The sequence below is a fragment of the Rhinopithecus roxellana genome, chromosome 1 (genome assembly GCF_007565055.1).
Source record: "Rhinopithecus roxellana isolate Shanxi Qingling chromosome 1, ASM756505v1, whole genome shotgun sequence".
Classification (NCBI taxonomy): Eukaryota; Metazoa; Chordata; class Mammalia; order Primates; family Cercopithecidae; genus Rhinopithecus; species Rhinopithecus roxellana.
This window is the reverse complement of record NC_044549.1, coordinates 196,157,594-196,175,137: the sequence shown is the minus strand read 5'-3', so window position 1 is coordinate 196,175,137 and position 17,544 is coordinate 196,157,594. Positions and strand designations below refer to the sequence as shown.

At 39.0% G+C, this 17,544-nt stretch overlaps 1 protein-coding gene across 6 annotated transcripts in view; it reads right to left on the bottom strand.

The window, feature by feature from the left end:
* Nucleotides 1-17,544, bottom strand: part of NKTR (natural killer cell triggering receptor) — a 51,619-nt gene that overhangs the window by 3,788 nt on the left and 30,287 nt on the right. For 4 of the 6 annotated variants that reach the window (XM_030935414.1, XM_030935420.1, XM_010374317.2 and 1 more), the window contains 10 exons: nucleotides 14,595-14,624; nucleotides 13,861-14,006; nucleotides 12,347-12,569; nucleotides 11,118-11,273; nucleotides 10,163-10,250; nucleotides 9,196-9,341; nucleotides 5,097-7,985; nucleotides 2,268-2,363; nucleotides 1,467-1,523; nucleotides 858-962 (listed from right to left, as the gene is read on the bottom strand). In XM_030935414.1, the coding sequence (XP_030791274.1) occupies nucleotides 858-962; nucleotides 1,467-1,523; nucleotides 2,268-2,363; nucleotides 5,097-7,985; nucleotides 9,196-9,341; nucleotides 10,163-10,250; nucleotides 11,118-11,273; nucleotides 12,347-12,569; nucleotides 13,861-14,006; nucleotides 14,595-14,624 (3,936 nt within the window). The remainder of the gene's footprint in view (nucleotides 1-857; nucleotides 963-1,466; nucleotides 1,524-2,267; nucleotides 2,364-5,096; nucleotides 7,986-9,195; nucleotides 9,342-10,162; nucleotides 10,251-11,117; nucleotides 11,274-12,346; nucleotides 12,570-13,860; nucleotides 14,007-14,594; nucleotides 14,625-17,544) is intronic. The other 2 variants (XM_010374319.2, XM_030935423.1) reach the window with 2 other exon arrangements.

Here is a 17,544-nt window from a genome sequence, read left to right as displayed (position 1 = left end):
ACATGGGAGGGACTGTATCCAATAATTAGGCATCAGGGAGGGCTGCCTAGTGACAGTGGAGATCTGCAGGGTAGATGGGAACTGGCCATTTCAAGTGGCAAAAGAGGAGATGGTGAAGAGGGCATGTGTGTCTCCAGGCAGAAGGAAAAGTCCCAGCACTTTAAAGGAGGGAAGCCAGAAAGAGTCTGAGCTAGAGTTGGTGCTGAGGAGGCTGGACCTGATCATGAAAGCAGTAGGGAGTCCCTGAAGAGTTTCAAGCAAGGGAGTATCCAGATCACACTGATATTTACAAGCATCAATGTAGTTGCAATGAACAGGGGAAGGCAAGACCAGAAGCCACCAGAAAAGGACAGTACAAAAGTTAACATAAAGACTTTTGCAGAAACCAAAATATGTTAAACATAATACATATAATACATAAATGTATTTTGCTAAATAATTGACAACCTATAAACCTCAATCCTGCTGCTGAAGCAAATGATATTATGCATTTTTTTATTTAAAAAAAAAAGGAGAAACTGGCTACTGCTAGCAAGTAGTTCTATTTAAGCAAGTGGCCATAGTTTGGGTGGCCTTCTTTCTTTCCAAAAGAAAGGTCTGTCCAAGATATGTGAATATTTAAAAACCCATTTTAGATTCAAACATTAATAATAACCAACAGATATTACTTGGCAACTCTTAATATAAAAGCCACTTTTAGTGGCTGCTTGTGGGTTGTTCAGATTTAATCAGGAAGAAGTATTTCTGTCCTTGGAAGGTTACACCGCTTTCTCTTCCACTAGCAGCCCGTCACCTCCCATTCAAGTGCCCACCATGGCCTGCAGTGCGATAAGGGATGATAAAGGAGAGAGACCCACCTGGACCGCCGATTATAACTTCTGCCTCGGTGGTAACTGTCACTTCTCTGGCTTCTACTTCGACTCCGACTCCTGCTATAGTAGCTATCGTAGGTGTAGGACCTGCTTTAACAGCAACAACAAACACTAAATTTTCCCACTCAAATACTCATATGTTCCTATTTCTTTTTAGGATCTTAGGAGTGTTCCAGCTTAGAACATGGGCACTAGGTGACAGCGTGAGGATATATTTCCAAAACAAGTACTGGAAACATTTAACAATTGCCCCCAAATGAGACTTAACATAATTAAAGAGAAAAATTTTAATTTCTTTTCTGCATTGAAAAATACCATAAAATTAACAAGTTAGTTTGAATCTGGTGGATCTTTGTAGGCAATTATATTCAATAAACACCTGCCATTACAATTTGATACTGTCATTTTTGACACTGGAGTACAATGGGACAACAGATAAAACTTGTCAAAAAGACCTCATTTAGAAAAGGTATGGTTTCAGGAGACAAATATATGCGTTTAGTTACTCAATAAAATACCACTTTGAACTAACAGTTTATAAAACAAGATCTTTCAGTTCTGCCCCACTGGTGGTTTCCCAATCCCTGTTCGTACCTGGACCGACTGTGGGGATCATATGAGCTGCTCCTGGATCTGCTCCTGCTGGACGTCCTAATATTAATCACATGAAGGACCATCATCTTATAGATCAGGGCAGGATGGGCTATACCAAATATCTAGATATTTATTTGCCCACCAAGGTGACAATACAGTGAAATCCCACAGCTACATTTGTTTTGTTTTCATATCAAAAGTATATTGGATTTTCTAAAAAGCCTATTGGATTTCATAAGATGAAGTTTTACGCAGTTCTTCTCTGAGATGCATATAAAGTCACTAGGGAGGCTCTAAACTGGGTGGAGTGAGGGGAAAGGTCTGTACAGGTAGGACCTCTGTTAAGTAAAGTGAAGTGACAGCAGTAGAAAATACCTCAGAGGCAAAAGAGGGAAAGCAGCTAGGAGAACTAGAAATCTGGGGCCACCCTTCCCCCAATATATATGCTTCTTCCTCTTGGTCCCCTCTCTACAATCTTCCTATCCCAATCTCTAACCCATGTCAAGAGGTGAATGCAGATGTAAAACTTAGGTTAAGGAAGATGCATGTGGGGGAGGTGGAGGCAGGGGTCAAGGCTTCTTAAATATTTCTACTGCTTCTCTTGTCTCACTCTGATAAGATCCCAACAGAGGAATAGTCAAGAATTCCACAGCTCTTTCACAGAAAAAACTACATGAGAAAATAGGCCAGTATTATATTCAGTAATGAAATGATTCTTCTCAACAACTACCCCTCTATCTATATAGCCTTAAAAAGTGGACATGATGGAGACCACATCACAGAGCGAGATCACAAGCTCACCTATGACTTTTGTAACTCCGGTAGGAACTGCTCCGGCTTCTGGTTCGGCCTCTGCTGTACCATCCTCTGCTCCGACTTCTAGAGTAGCTTCTTGATCTACAATTAAAGCAATTGAAAAAATATATAATTATGTTAACTCACCATGATATTAAAATTAATTACTGGTAGGGCAGGAAGAGGAAAACACAAGAAGAAGAAAGGCCTCTCACAAACTCCTGACAGTGGATGTGACAGTGTCAGCTAATGAGGAAATCTCAAAACAACCATGGTTAAAATCAAACAGAAGAAAATGAAGAAAAACAAGAAAAGGCTGGCACAAGTATGTTCATAGAAGACTGATTTATAACACCAGTAACACTGAGAAGAAAATAAACCAAATCTCCACTAATGGTAGAATGGGTTAAAAACATTAAGGTAGAGAGACATATAAAATATTCTTAAGAAAATGAACTACAGCTACATGTATCATCCAGGATATATCTCTAGAATACAATGTTGAATGAAGAAGGCAAATGTAGAATATCTATATATATAAAAGTATTTTATTTATAAAAAATACAAACGTAACATTGTATGAAGATAGAAACATTTGGGGTAAAACGATAAAGACAAAATTATAACCAAAGTTTAGAATAATGGTTAACTTTGGGACATAGGCGTGCAACTAGGGGTGGCACTGGTACATCAAAGCTCTATTTTTTTTTTTTTTTTGAGAAGGAGTCTCGCTCTGTCACCCAGGCTGGAGTGCAGTGGCGCGATCTCGGCTCACTGCAACCTCCGTCTCCCAGGTTCAAGTGATTCTAGTGCCTCAGGCTCCTGAGTAGCTGGGATTACAGGCATGCACCACCACGCCCGGCTAATTTTTGTATTTTTAGTAGAGACGGTGTTTCACCATGTTGGTCAGGCTGGTGTTGAACTCCTGACCTCGTGATCTGCCCACCTCGGCCTCCCAAAGTGCTGGGATTACAGGCGTGAGCCACCCTGCCCAGCCCAAAGTTCTATTTTTTTAAGCTAGATGGCAGGTACATGAGTATGTATCACATAGTTTTTTATACTTTAATTATTTTTATGTCTACTACTTAATAAAACAAGCAAAAATGTAAGCAGTACAATTCTGCCCCTCTGCATTCACTTGGCTCCCCACCCTTCTCCCCTACTTTAAGCCTGTCATTCAGGAACAGAACAATACCTCTGTGTATCGGTGACATTATGTAATATCACCATAGGTTTTATTCAGTATGCACTTATGTTTTGGAAGACTGACCTGCTTCCAGTATATCTGCAAGAAAATGAATACATCATGTTCTAATAAGATCGTAGTCTTTTATTCAACCAAAAATAATAAAGCCAGACCCTATGAGGTGACTGAATGATGAGTAAGACACAGTTTCTGACTTCCAGGAGTTCGCAGCTTAATGGGGGTGTCAGGCCCAGGCAGGTAACCAAAACAGGGAGGCAGGGCAGCACTCAGGCTTATCCCTCTCAGTCTACTACCTGTTAGCTACATAGCCTAGAACAAGTCCCTGAGCCTTTCATGCCTTGCTGTCTTCATTACAAACTGAAATACCACCCACTCCAAGGCAGAGGTGGGAAGGTAAATGAGAAAAGTGGCCAGCATCACTAATAGTTCAGAGCTGTCTCTGTGTAAATGGTAAGGCGGATCATAAGCAGACAGGAAGCCGGAGTCGCTCAACAGGCAACTACATCTAGCAACGGGAACTCAGAGAGAAAAGGCCATGAGGAGGAAGAGAAGCCGATAACACAAGGATGAAATGGCCTGAGTGGGAGAAAGGAGAGCTAGCAGAGGGCTCCAGCAGTGAGGCAGAAAATATGCCACAGCACTGGCCATCGGAAGTACCTGAAAGTCTTAAGTCAGTAAACTAAGAGATGCAGGGAGGGGAAGGCACAGAAGGCAGCAAGCACACAGCCGAGGAGAAAATGGGAGACCGAGTATAGATGGCACGTGGCAGTTCCTTTTTTAAGAAGTCTGGGTAGGCAAAGGAAGAAAGACTGATGAATGACTAGAAAGGAAAAACATGTCAAAGATTCTTACGGTATTTTCAGTTCAAATGATGAGTATCAAGCACAATATAATAAGGGATATGAATAATTAAGAAACAGGTAAAACCATAAAATATTTACAAGAAAAAGAATGCAACACAACTGCTTACTAACTTCCTATTACCATCACAAATATTTTTAGTTTTTAATTCTCATCTGTTATCTATTCTATGCTGACAAGTTATGATGCAATTTATAATAACAAAAAACCTTTTCATAAAGGTGCAGAGTGACAAAGTTGAGGAAAAGGTGTTTTAAATTCTTTCATTGCTTTTCAAACAACAACAACAAAACCTAAAGATGATCGTGTTTATCCCTATCCCACATCTAAACTAAGACGCATATCTTGGACAGGTAACTTTGCCTCTCTGGCCCTCACCTTCCACATGTGTAAAATGGAAGGTTAGATTAATGATCTGCAATTCTATATATTCTATCAATTCAGGATTCCCTTCTAAGGCATCGCTGACTGGCAAGAAGCAGCCTCATCTTTAAAGATGGAGAATTTACCAACTATCATGGGAACTCATTTCTAGTGACAGAGAGCTTTAAATTGATAGTAATAAGAGTTTTGTAAACGCAGCCCAAATTTCTCCTCCTGAAATTCCCTCTCCCTAAGTCCTCAATCTACTCTTTGAATCACACAAAACAAGACTTCTTATTCCTTTCAGATATTTGGAAATAGTGATTCTGTCCCTAATTCTGATATTCTTCCAAGCTAAACAATAACAGACTCTCTTTGGGAGAAGGAAAGAGAATATTGCTCACCGATAAGATGATGTGGAGCTTCTCGATCGACTTCTTGAGTGACTATAGGAGACAGACCTTGTTCTGTGTCTTGATTTGGTTTCAGATTTACTTCGAGATCTACTTGGACTCCTGGACTGGCTATCATCATCCCGACTAGGTGTCTGCTCATCACTTGAACTCTCCTGATTTCTTGGTCTACGGTTTAAGCGTGCTGTCTTTCTTACTTCATCAAAGAGAGACCCAGGCCGAACTTTATTTTTGCTTTTAATTTCTATTCTCAAGCCTTGTGGTTTCATTTCAGGCACAGTGGTCAACGCCTTAACTTCCACAGCACTGGATGTGGCAGCAGTAGGTGCTGCCAGGTTCCCCACACCTTGCAGGGGCTTCCATTTCTTATCAATGAGGTTGATCTGGCTCTTCTCAGCCACGTCCTTCTTCCCGGTACTTTCTCCAGCACTAGCCAAGCTAGCAGAGCTGCTGTCCTGTTTCCCCACTTCACTCAACACTTTACTTTCAGACATGCTGCTTTCCTGTTTTACTACCTCTGCTTCAGGATGTTCCGTTGCCATATCCTGCTTCAGAACAATGTTTATATCTGGGGCATCAAGCCGTGCATTTCCTAGAGGGGAAGCCTCCTCTACCTTTGCTGGGGAACTCCTATCAGGAGTACAGATCTCCATGTTGTCATCTGTTTGAAGCACATCTTCCACTCCATTGGTAACACTTTCTTCAACATGCTGAATGTTTTGCGAACAGGTCACATTTTCCTCAGTATTTAAAGCTGTGGGAGAAATACTGAGTTTACTATCATCTTTAGTAAACTGATCAAGATCTGAGGAAACAGTCACTGTATTATGTTTACCTGAAAGGCTGCCCTCTTCACAGGATTTCTCAGGTTTTGGAATATTATCTTTTATGGTTTCACTGTTTTCAGAAACTTTTTTCTCTTTTGACTCCTGAGTAACTTGCTTGTCATCAATCTCCTCCTCCTCCTCTTCGCCAAATTCTAGTGGAGGCTGCCAGTGAAATGCTTGCTTTCGTTTTGGAGCCTTGTGCTTTTTGTCTTTTTTCCCTTTCAATTTCTCTTTCACTTTTTTGGTGTGTTCTCTTTTAAGATTTTCCTTTGACCCATGTTTGTGCTTTTGTGGCTTTCCTCTATTGTTTTCCGAATTGGAACAGGACCCCTCAGACTCAGAAGTTGATGTGCGCTGTTTGCTTGATTTCCAAGCACCATTATCATCAGGCAGTGAAGTATTTGCAGACGACTTGGTTGTGGGTTTCACTTTGATGTGAATTTCACTAACCTCTGATTCAGAATCGGATGTGGCCTCACCTTCCTCCTTGTCAGAGGATGGCCGGGAGTCATTTTTACTGTTTTTAGTTACATCTCGTTCTGAATTTGACTCAGAGTCCCATTTACTACCAGCATAATTCTTCCTTTTAGGCTTACTGCCATTTCTAAGGTGATCAGAAAGATTCTCTTTCAAAGTTCTTTTTTTTGAATGAGGGCATTCCCGTTCAGGCTTGGATTTTTCTTCACCTCTGTTTTTTTCTTGTTTATTATGTGTTCTTTCCATTTGGCCCTGCTTCTCTTTTTCCTGGGTTGACTGTGTAGCCTGAACACTTGACTGCTCACTGTCTGAAGAATAATCTAAAGATGATCTGCTTTCGCTATACTTTCTCAAACATGAAGACCTGTCTCTACCTTTGACATATTTACTGTGAAGTGTCTTTTCAGAGCTGCTGCTGTGTTTTTTATGTGAAACACTATTTTTTTTCCCACTGGATCTAAGTCTCCTCTTACCTCGCCTTCCATCATCACTGCTAACAGAACTATATGAAGATGATCTACTACACTGTGAATGATCACTGTATTTATTTCGTGAATGAGATCTAGATGATGGAGACCTAGACCTTGAATGTGAACTAGCTAGACTACGTGATCTTGTATATGATCTGGAATAAGATCTACTCCTAGAAGATCTGCTCCTTGACCTTGGTGAGCTTTCTGAACTTCTATCACTGTATTTTGAGTAAGTGCTCTGATCACTTTCTGAATTTTTTTCTCTTTTATGGTAGGATGATGAGCTACCAGTCTCTTTAATATTTGCTAAACTGTAAGTGCTTTGGATGGGTAGCAAATGGGTTGTTTTAGCTTTCATTTCCTGAATTCGCTCATAAGAGGGCTTCCAAGGTTTCTGTCCAGGCTTCCATCTTGAAGGGGGCGGACTGTCACTCAGTGGTATTACAGGAATATTTTCTGCTACAACTGGTTGTACTACTACATTTTCATTTTGTGCCATGGTTGCTCTTAAAGGTTCTGTTTTAACTGGTTTATTTTCACTTAACTGAGAAGCTGGTTTTCTTGGTGATTTTGATGTTCTCTTTCGGTGCCCAGACTTGGAACTAGATCTGGACTTTGATCTACTTCGAGACTGTGATGAGGACTTTGACGCAGTCCTTGATCTTGAGCTTCCTCTAGAATAAGACCGTGAGTGAGATTTTGATCTGTATGAGTCTCTGCTGGAATGGGTTAAAGAGCTCTGGACATCCTTATCAGATTTAGACCAGTCTCTCTTTGATGAGTGATGAGACGACAATGAGGAAGAACGAGAACTCCTTTCTCTATCACAAGAGGATTTCATTCTTCGAGTGGAAGATTTTGAGGATTCTATGTCAGATGGTATAAGAATCCTTCTCTTCTTAGTTTGCTTGTGTCTTCTGCAATGTTTCTGCTTTTTCCCTTTCTTTTTATGCTTAACCTTTTTTTCTTTTCTGCGTTTTTTATGGTGGCCATCAGAGTGTCTTGTTGTACTAAGGTCTGAATAATATCCATTATAGGACCATGATCTGGATCTCTGGGACAAGCTTCTTTCATCCCATCGACTTGAACAGGGGTCACTTAACCTATAGAAAGGACATAATATTCATGTGGTGATTTATAAGCATGTTTTCTACGCCTAAGACACAGCTTTGTTAACAACAAAGTTCCCAACCCCATTAACACTTTAAGCACACGCAAGAAGCATGAATCAGAGTTATAGGCCTGTCTTGTTATGCTTTCAGAGACACACACTGAGAACTAACAAATTCACTTATAAAAGGATTTTTTTTTTTTTAAGCTAAGCAAAGAACCTTACATATGTTAGGAAAATGTGTTTGAAAACCAAACCAACTAATCACAAGAATACTGCTGAACTCAATCACAAGAGTTCCTGGCTGTTACCTGCTCCCAACCCTCTGCCTCTCAGAACAGTTTTTAAGGGTGAATCAAACCAAGGTCTTAAACTATTTGTTGATTTTCTGAAGATGCAGGATAGCTGCCTGAAACTAGCATGAAGCTTGTTTTTTCTCCGCCTCACAGAGGTAATCCAGATTTCCCCTAAGACTGTAAACCACTTAAAAAAGAAATTGAGGAAAAAGTACACGAAAACAGATACAGGCTTTACAATCTGAGCGTTTATGTCAAGGCTCAGAATTGAAAGTCCTCAGCACCACTGTGTCTGAGCCACTTCTACACAGCAGATGCATTCCTTTTCCTCCTTTTCCCAAATCCAAACCACTCAGCAGGATGCCCCCAGAGAAAAAGAGAATACTACCATGGAGGATCACACAGGGTCCCATTAGCATATTTTTCACTAGCTATTCTGGAGCCTGTCCCCTTCCTAAAATAAATATTCCACTGTGGGACAGTACTGAAGGTAAGAGATGTATACACTTCTAAAAAAGCAACAGTCTCTGAGATCAAAAGTCAACATGCACACCGAGTGCAGGTTTTCCCATTTACCAGTGAACTCATCAGTGACCTGGCTGGCTAGGAAAGAATCTGCTATATAATTTCTAAGTCCTAATTATTTCTAAAATTGACTAAGAGGTAATTAAAAGATATAGGCTTATAGTTTTTGTTTAAGGAAAGCAGGATTTTGATTGAAAAACCCAACTAGTTAAGAGTACTACTTTCACCAAGTAGTCCCAAATGTATTTCCTTTGGTCACAGTCTAATTCTGACTGTGAATCTTTCACTGACTCTTTAATGAAAAGTCCAGAATTGTATCCAATCCCTTTAACACTTAAAATATAACAGACACAGGATTGTGCTTTTACTCAAAGTTCTTACTTATCTCCTTTACTCCATTTTTCTCCACTGGGTGGTCTATATGCTCTTAATCTCTGCATTTCCTCTTTCCAGTGAGGAGGAGTTTCACTGCTGTCATCATCATCTGACTCAGAACAGGATCTTGATCTTGGAGGTGTGTGATAGCGCTTTAAAAACAAAAAGAATACCATTTTTTAAAATGCCTCTCCATGACAGTCAGCTATATGACAGAGTTAAGTGAAAGACCCAATCTCAGATCATCCCATCAAAGGTAATGATTTAAGTTACCAAAAGGATGGTCTAAAGTTCTTTTTTTTTTCTTTTTAACTTTTATTTTAGGTTCAGGTGAAGTTATTTCTTTTTTTTTTTTTTGAGACAGAGTCTCACTCTGTCGCCCAGGCTGGAGTGCAGTGGCCAGATCTCGGCTCACTGCAAGCTCCGCCTCCCGGGTTTATGCCATTCTACTGCCTCAGCCTCCCGAGTAGCTGGGATTACAGGCGCCCGCCACCTTGCCCAGCTAGTTTTTTGTATTTTTTAGTAGAGACAGGGTTTCACTGTGTTAGCCAGAATGGTCTCAATCTCCTGACCTCGTGATCTGCCCGTCTTGGCCTCCCAAAGTGCTGGGATTACAGGCTTGAGCCACCACGCCCGGCCTCAGGTGAAGTTATTTCAAATAAGGCATTAAAAGAGATGGGCAAGGCTGAGATTCACCTGTAATCCACATAAAATTTTCCTCTTTAAAGTCTTAATGATTTCTCAGCATACTCACTGATGGTTTCACATGTTCCTCCTTTCATACTCAATTAAACCCATTCAAACACAGCAGTATACTTTGCTCTAACAGCAATACCTTCCCATAACCATGGAAAGTACAATTAGTTCCTTGAACAGATTTTGTATTATATCTAAAATTAAAGCTAGGATTTTAACAATAGGTAAAAATCTTTTATTAGATACATAACTTCAAAAAAAGTCTTATCACACATACAATTGTGCCCCTTCCTTTAATCTTCCGTCCAGACTTTGATACAGATGGTTTCTGATCACTTACAATGGGTGTAACATCAGGAATCTTCCTAGGAAAAGAAGATTGTGATGAAAATTAAAAAGAAGCAAAGAAGCAAGAATTTTTAATAATGAAAACATATTATGTTAAGCTATTAATTCAAAGATACATGCCATTTTGCAATCGCTTTTTAAAACAAGACAATATCAGGCTTTAAAAATATTTAATAAACTAAATAACTTTATGCGAGACCTAATTATAAACAAGGACTCTTATACTTTTCAGCTTTCAAAATATCTCTTCATAGGGAACTTATCAATAACACCAGCCATTATGGTATTTCTGTTCATGAAACATTTTCTTTTAATAATTCTAAACTTTAATATAAAAAATACATTAAATACTATTTTCTCAGACTAAATCTAAAGCGACACATTCACTCTTCCAATGCAGAGAAGTAATCGTTGAACAAGTTGACAAAAGTAACTTATTTATGATACTAAATTGTATCTCCACTCACCATGCAATTAATTATACACTATTCAAATTAGAAAGCATGCTTCATCACTCAAATGGATCTGAAGAATTCAACTAACTCTCTATTCTGATAACTAAAACCTTACCGCTTTAATAAAAGGCAAAGGCAAGAAGATCAGGAATAAAATCTTTCCAGATCACCAATAAGGGCTTCCCTGACCAACTTGCCCAACCTCCTCTCCCTACTAGAATGTGAATTCTGAAAGATACAGTACATATCACTCAATAATCTGGTATCTCCCATATTTCCTACATATCATTCATTAATCTAATACTCCCATAGTATCTTTCAATGTGCTTCAAACATGGATCATGTTCCATACATGAGTGTGGAATGCAATGAGCTGACAGAACTGTGTCTCAGAGAAATAAAAATATATAGTGTAGTCATCCCACTTACGGTTCAGGTTCTGCAGTAACAACAGGCATATCTCTTCTCAGTAAAAATCGGTTCTCAGGCACTGGAGGAATCTCTTCTGGGCGGACCACAGGTTTTTCCCTTTTAGCACTGGAATCAACTGACCTTTTTTCATTGGTGTCACTCCTCTCAGAGTGACTTTGAACAAACCAAGTCGCTGATTAAAATGTATAATGTTTGCATTTCATAATAAAAGCACATAAAATTAGACACTGAAACAACAGCATAATTAATGATAGCTTACAAGTCTCACTCAAAAGAGTTATATGATTTTCACAAAGAGAAAATATATCAACCCAGTGAAAAACCCAAAGACTAGAATTTTGATAGGAAAATTGGTAAACGATCCTAACTTTTTTATTTTAAGAGTTCCAGGAGGTCAGGCATTGTGGCTCACACCTCTAATCCCAGTACTTTAGGGGTCTTAGGTGGGAGGATTGCTTGAGGCCAGGAGTCAGAGACCAGCCTGTTCAACATAGTGGAAGACCCTGTCTCTACAAAAAATTTAAAAATTAGCCAGACATAGTGGTACACGCCTGTAGTCCTAGCTTCTCATGAGGTTGACGCAGAAAGATCTCTTGAGCCCAGGAGGTGGAGGATGCAGTGAGCTATAATTGTGCCACTGTATTCCAGCTAGGTAACAGAGCAAGACCCTATCTCAAATAAAAAAAAAAAAAAAGAAAAAGGCCCAGGGCGGTGGCTCACGCCTGTAATCCCAGCACTTTGGGAGGCCGAGGCAGGCAGATCACAAGGTCAGGAGATCGAGACCATCCTGGTTAACACAGTGAAACCCCATCTCTACTAAAAATACAAAAATTAGCTGGGCATGGTGGCAGGCGCCTGTAGTCCCAGCTACTCGGGAGGCTGAGGCAGGAGAATGGCGTGAACCCAGGAGGCAGAGCTTGCAGTGAGCCGAGATTGTGCCACTGCGCTCCATCCAGCCTGGGCAACAGAGCGAGACGCCGTCTCAAAAAAAAAAAAAGAATTCTTAGGACTATTTTGACCTGAAAACTGAAAACACACAAATCTTTGAAATGAAATGCCTATGCTACCTACTCCTAGATTTGCCAGATTTCAATTTAGATAAAGTTTAAAAAATGCTATCCTTTTTCACTAACAGGTAATAAAATTGAGTTTATAGAATTATACATACTTTTCCCATTCCAGAGAGTTTGTTTTTAGGTAAAAGTACATTGGTGTTTTACACATACCCTTTTGGATTCATTACATGTTTATTCCTTGGTTCTTCTGAACTGCTTGCTTCCTTTCGCCTCTTTTTAGAACGTTTAACTTTTGGCCTCCTCTTATGTTTCCTCCTTCTGCTTCTCTCATGTTCAATTTCACTTTCTGAAGATGATTCTGAAGAGGAAGAGGAATTGGAAGAGGAATCCGAGTCTTCTGAATGAGTTGGTTTCTTCCTTTTTTTCTCAAAAACTTTTAAGAAACATTAATAAAAACATTAGTACTAAACTTCAGTGCCTTTCAGAGTAAAAAATGTGTTTACTGAATATCATAAAATATGTTTTACATACAGCAAACAAAAAATTAAGTATAGACAGCTTTTTTCAAGTTTATAATAAAATTACTGGCAAGATTGTAAGGAAATAACTCCCTTGTCTTTATGAAGCCTATATTCTGGTTGGGTCAAATAACAAGAAATAGGACTGGTGCAGCAACTCCTATCTGTAATCCCAGCACTGTGGGAGGCCAAGGTGAGCAAATCACTTGAGGTCAGGGGTTCGAGACCAGCCTGGCCAACATGGTGAAACCATGTCTCTACTAAAACTAACAAAAATTAGCCAGGCATGGTGGTGCATGCCTATAATCCCAGCTACTCCAGAGGCTGAGGCAGGAGAATCACTTGAACCCAGGAGGTGGAGGGTGCAGTGAGCTGAGACAGTGCCACTGCACTCCAGCCTGGGCAACAGAGCAAGACTCTTGTCTCAAAAAAAAAAAAAAAAAAAAAAAAAAAAAAAAAAAAAAGAATTGCATAATATGACAAATGATAAGTGCTAAGACAGAAAAACAAAGCAGTGTAAAGAGAATAGGAAGACTGGGGTAGTTTAACACATTTGAACAGAGACTTAAAGGAGCAAGGGACCGTGTCATGCAGATATCTTGACGAAGGCTGTTCCGGACAAAGAGAATAGGCAGCACAAAGAACCTGAGTGGTTGGCATGTCTGAAAAAGGGTCAATGTGCCTGGAAGGCAATGAATAAGGGAAGAGTTTAAAAGAGACAGCAGACAGCTGGACCAGCCAGGGCCTTAGAGACCACCGTAAAGACTTCTGCTTTGGACGATTGAAGAAGGGAGTCCTTGGAGAGTTCTGTGCAGGCGTGACATGAATGCAAACTATGGTTCAAAGGGATCACTCTGGTTGCTGTTAAGAACAGACCATAGCGGGCCTAGGATATAAGCAATGAGACTAGTTAGGAGGCTATTGCTGCTGACAAAAGATTATAGGACAGAGGCAAGGTAAACAGTTATGACACTACGGCAATAATCCAGACACAAAATACTGGTGGTTTGGATCAGGCTGGTGGCAAGGGAAGTAAGAAAAAGTAAGATTTGACAAGATATGCTAAAAGATTAAATGTGTAAGGCATGATTCAGAGGCACCAAGGGCTATTGCTATGCCACTAATTCCACTACTCAAATCTAGTTACAGTCTTCAACAATGCTGTACCTGTGGCTCAGCTTCATCTACTGTCAAAACAGTTCTTACCATCTTTTACTGATTTTGTGGCAAGTACTCCACAGTCAATAACTCGCACATCTGCATATGGTCTGCTTGCAGCATCGGTTTTCAGATTTTCAATTTGTTCGATTACTTCAAAACCAGAAATAACTAGTCCAAAGACGACATGCACCCTGTCATAGTACAAATTCAAGAAACAATTGGTTTGATGATAATTAAGCTATAAACAGTAATCAAGACAATTAATTGTAATCAATGACATGTCCACAGACTTGAAAATAAAACCAAACTGTCTGTTGTATGAAGCAACTAGAATGGAATGAGAACTTGAAATCTGCTTCATAAAAGGAAACCATTATGCAAACTGGGCCTCAGTTTTCTGCCTTTAATACAATGGTTCTTAACCATTTTAGGGTAAAGATTCTGTAACATTCAGACTTCACTTGGTACTTGGAAACCTTCCTTACAGGGACACCTGAAATTGTACTGCTTACTATCCGACCCATTTTGGAAAACAGAAAAAAAAAAAAAAAGAATTATATTGCTGAGAAGGCCATCCCTGAGCACAGATTAACTCCTTCAGTGACATGAGAGCCATGGGGTTTCAAAACGACTATATTCTGTGATTCTAAAGAATAGTTTGGCTATGAGATTAAGCCAGCCATCAAGAGGGCTCCCTTGAGGGCTCAACCATGGTCCACTCTCTCTTTATGGCTGGCCACCCAAACACTTCCCCAATGTAGTAAGAATGTAACTCTTACCCATCCAGGTGTGGAGCAGGCTTTGTGGTACTATGTAATAAACACCAACACAAAGATGATGTCAAACAGGATGTGTTCAGGTGAAGAGAGCAGAAAGGTTTAAACACAGCATGTAGAGAACAAAGAAGTAAAGATAAAAAGATAGGGGAAAAAGTTAAACATGATATACATCTAACCTTAAAAACCCCAAAACAGCAACAGTAGCCATTTTACTAATTTAAAAAACTCAAAATTATAATGAATTACAATCATCTCTATTAGATTATATATATGTATATATATGAAATCAGTTTGATTTTACTTATAGCCATAAATATACAATATGAATACACATAAAAATTAAAGTTACTCTCAAATCCAAAACAACAAAACACTTAAAAAAAAAAAAAAACCTCAAAATTTATCAGCATAATTAAATAAGAAAAGCACCTCTTATTTGCCCTATGGAAAGAAAGTGTGATTAACATTTGCCTCACACACTTAAATGTTTTCTTATTTGTTATTTCTCATACTGAGTCAGTCCACATTTTTAGGCAGGCAGACAGAGGTAGGTCTTAGGAGTTCTGTTTCCAGAATTCCTGCCCATCTTTCTTCACCCAAGGTGAAGCTCTGACACAGCAACTCTGAAAATGCGATAGGGAGAAAAGCTTCAATCTGCCATCCCTTCTGACAGCAAAGTAATGATGGATAACATTACAGACATTTTAAATTTCCATGGCCCAGAAAACACCCAACCGGCTTCTTCTACAGTCACCAACTGTCAGACAGTCACTCTTGGGAAGCCTACGGGGTACATTTCGTTAAGATATTTTGAACCCAAGCTAGTTTTCCCATAGCATTTTCACAGATCTTCACATTATATGAATTGCAGTGGAAAACATTCAAAAGCAGATAATTAGACTCAGAATTATATACCACAAGCATCTTGATTTATAAGAATGAGAAATAGATATATAAGAGATAGAAAATTTGAAAGAGAAAAATATCACTAGATGTCAGGCCATGTTAAAGCAGTCAACTGTACTAGAAGCTCCCACATAAATTTTTGTATTCATTTTAAGGCAATTTTAAGACATGTAAGTGAACAAAACCCAGTTTTTAACCTTTGTAACAACGCTAAAAATATTTATTGTACAAGGATTTGTAATGCTTATACTTACATTAAGAATATTCAGTTCTGTAAGAGCACTACATAATTTAATTTAAAAAAATTAAAATGTCAACTTAAGAAGTTCCAGAATTTTAAAGAAAATATTAAGTTTTAAAAGCACAAATCTCTAATATTCCTTAGAAGACTGAAAAGTGGAAATTCACGCCAATGTAATTACAAAAATAAAAACAGCCAGCAAAAAGAAAACAAAACAAAAACTAGTGAATTAATGAGCCACCAGTGTTTAAACCATTAAACTAGCATCCAGAAACCACCTTGGATGGTAACTTCAAGATAGAAATGTGCTTTAATTATAAAACTTTACCAAAGTACACTAAAGACAAGAAATTTGTACAGAAGCTAGTGATTCTATTATATGAAAGATGTAAAGAATGCTTTTATTTTTATTTGTTTATTTTGAGATGGAGTCTCACTCTGTTGCCCAGGCTGGAGTACGATGGCACGATCTCAGCTCACTCCAAACCTCTGCCTCCCAGATTCAAGTGATTCTCCTGCCTCAGCCTACTGAGTAGATGGGATTACAGCCATGTGCCACGAGGCCCGGCTAATTTCTGTATTTTTAATAGGACGGGATTTCACCATGTTGGCCAGGCTGGTCTCAAACTCCTGACCTCAGGTGATCTGCCTGTCTCGGCCTCTCAAAGTGCTGGGATTATAGGCGTGAGCCACCACACCCGGCCAAAAGTGCTTTTAAAAAAGTAAATTTTTCTACAATGTAAGGGGTCAGCCCCAAATATGTAGAAGTAAAAACAATGTATGGGTTCCAGATTAGATACATTCCTTCTCCTTCCTTGATCCTTTCCCCCATAACTCACTGATCCTGTAGTATTGGGGAAAGCCTGTAAATTTTACTTAAAACATAAAGAGCCCAATTCAATATGCCATCCTGGCTAACAGAAAGGCTGTAAAAACCACCTTATGGCAAACCTTTGGAGAAAATGGTGAAATAAAACATTCCAGAGTAACGTAGTGATGCAGCAACATACTACTTGAGATTCAATTTGAGGATGGAATAGCTATCCTTATGATATTCAAATTTAGTTTTTCATTCAAATGAAAACTGCCAAGAATAGGCAAACTTGGTCCTTTATTGTAGTAGTGCAGAAAACAAATGAAGACAGGAATGACTCTTTCAAGGACAACTCAGCCTGCCCATGGTGCCTAAATCTGATGTGAATGATTTAAGTCCATTACTTGCATCTGCAACTCAAGATACAGAAATAAAAGTTTGTACTTTAATTGGATTAAATTACATATTAAGAATACTAAAAATATTTAACAAAAAGAAGCCCTCTGGGGTTCTCAACCTACATTCCAGGAGTAGAAATCCCAATGTAAAGCAGGGTTACTGGCACTTGGCTAATACATGGATGAACAGAGGACATTAGCCAAAGAGGGTTACAAAAGGGCAGAGAGAACTAATATGCACAGTCCAGACTATTCAATTCTACTAAAAGAAGCAGAGAGTTCATCTCACTAACTCTTGATCTTTCAGAACTTTCAATGGAAAAAATAATTGCATTGATCTTAAAAGCAGCTGTTTAAAGAGCTATGCAATGGTGACACATGCTCAGTAAGTTAAGGTCAGAGGCTATGAAAAATGTTTAAAATTTATATATGCTTATGAAAACATACCTAAAAAAGAAAAAACCACAAAGAACATTTCAAATTATAAAACCTTTCAATATTTATGCATTTCCATTTTCTCTTTTACTTAGAGACAGTGATTTTCCTGTTTCCCCGACCCCTGAATCTACTTTAAAAAACATGTGTGCAAGG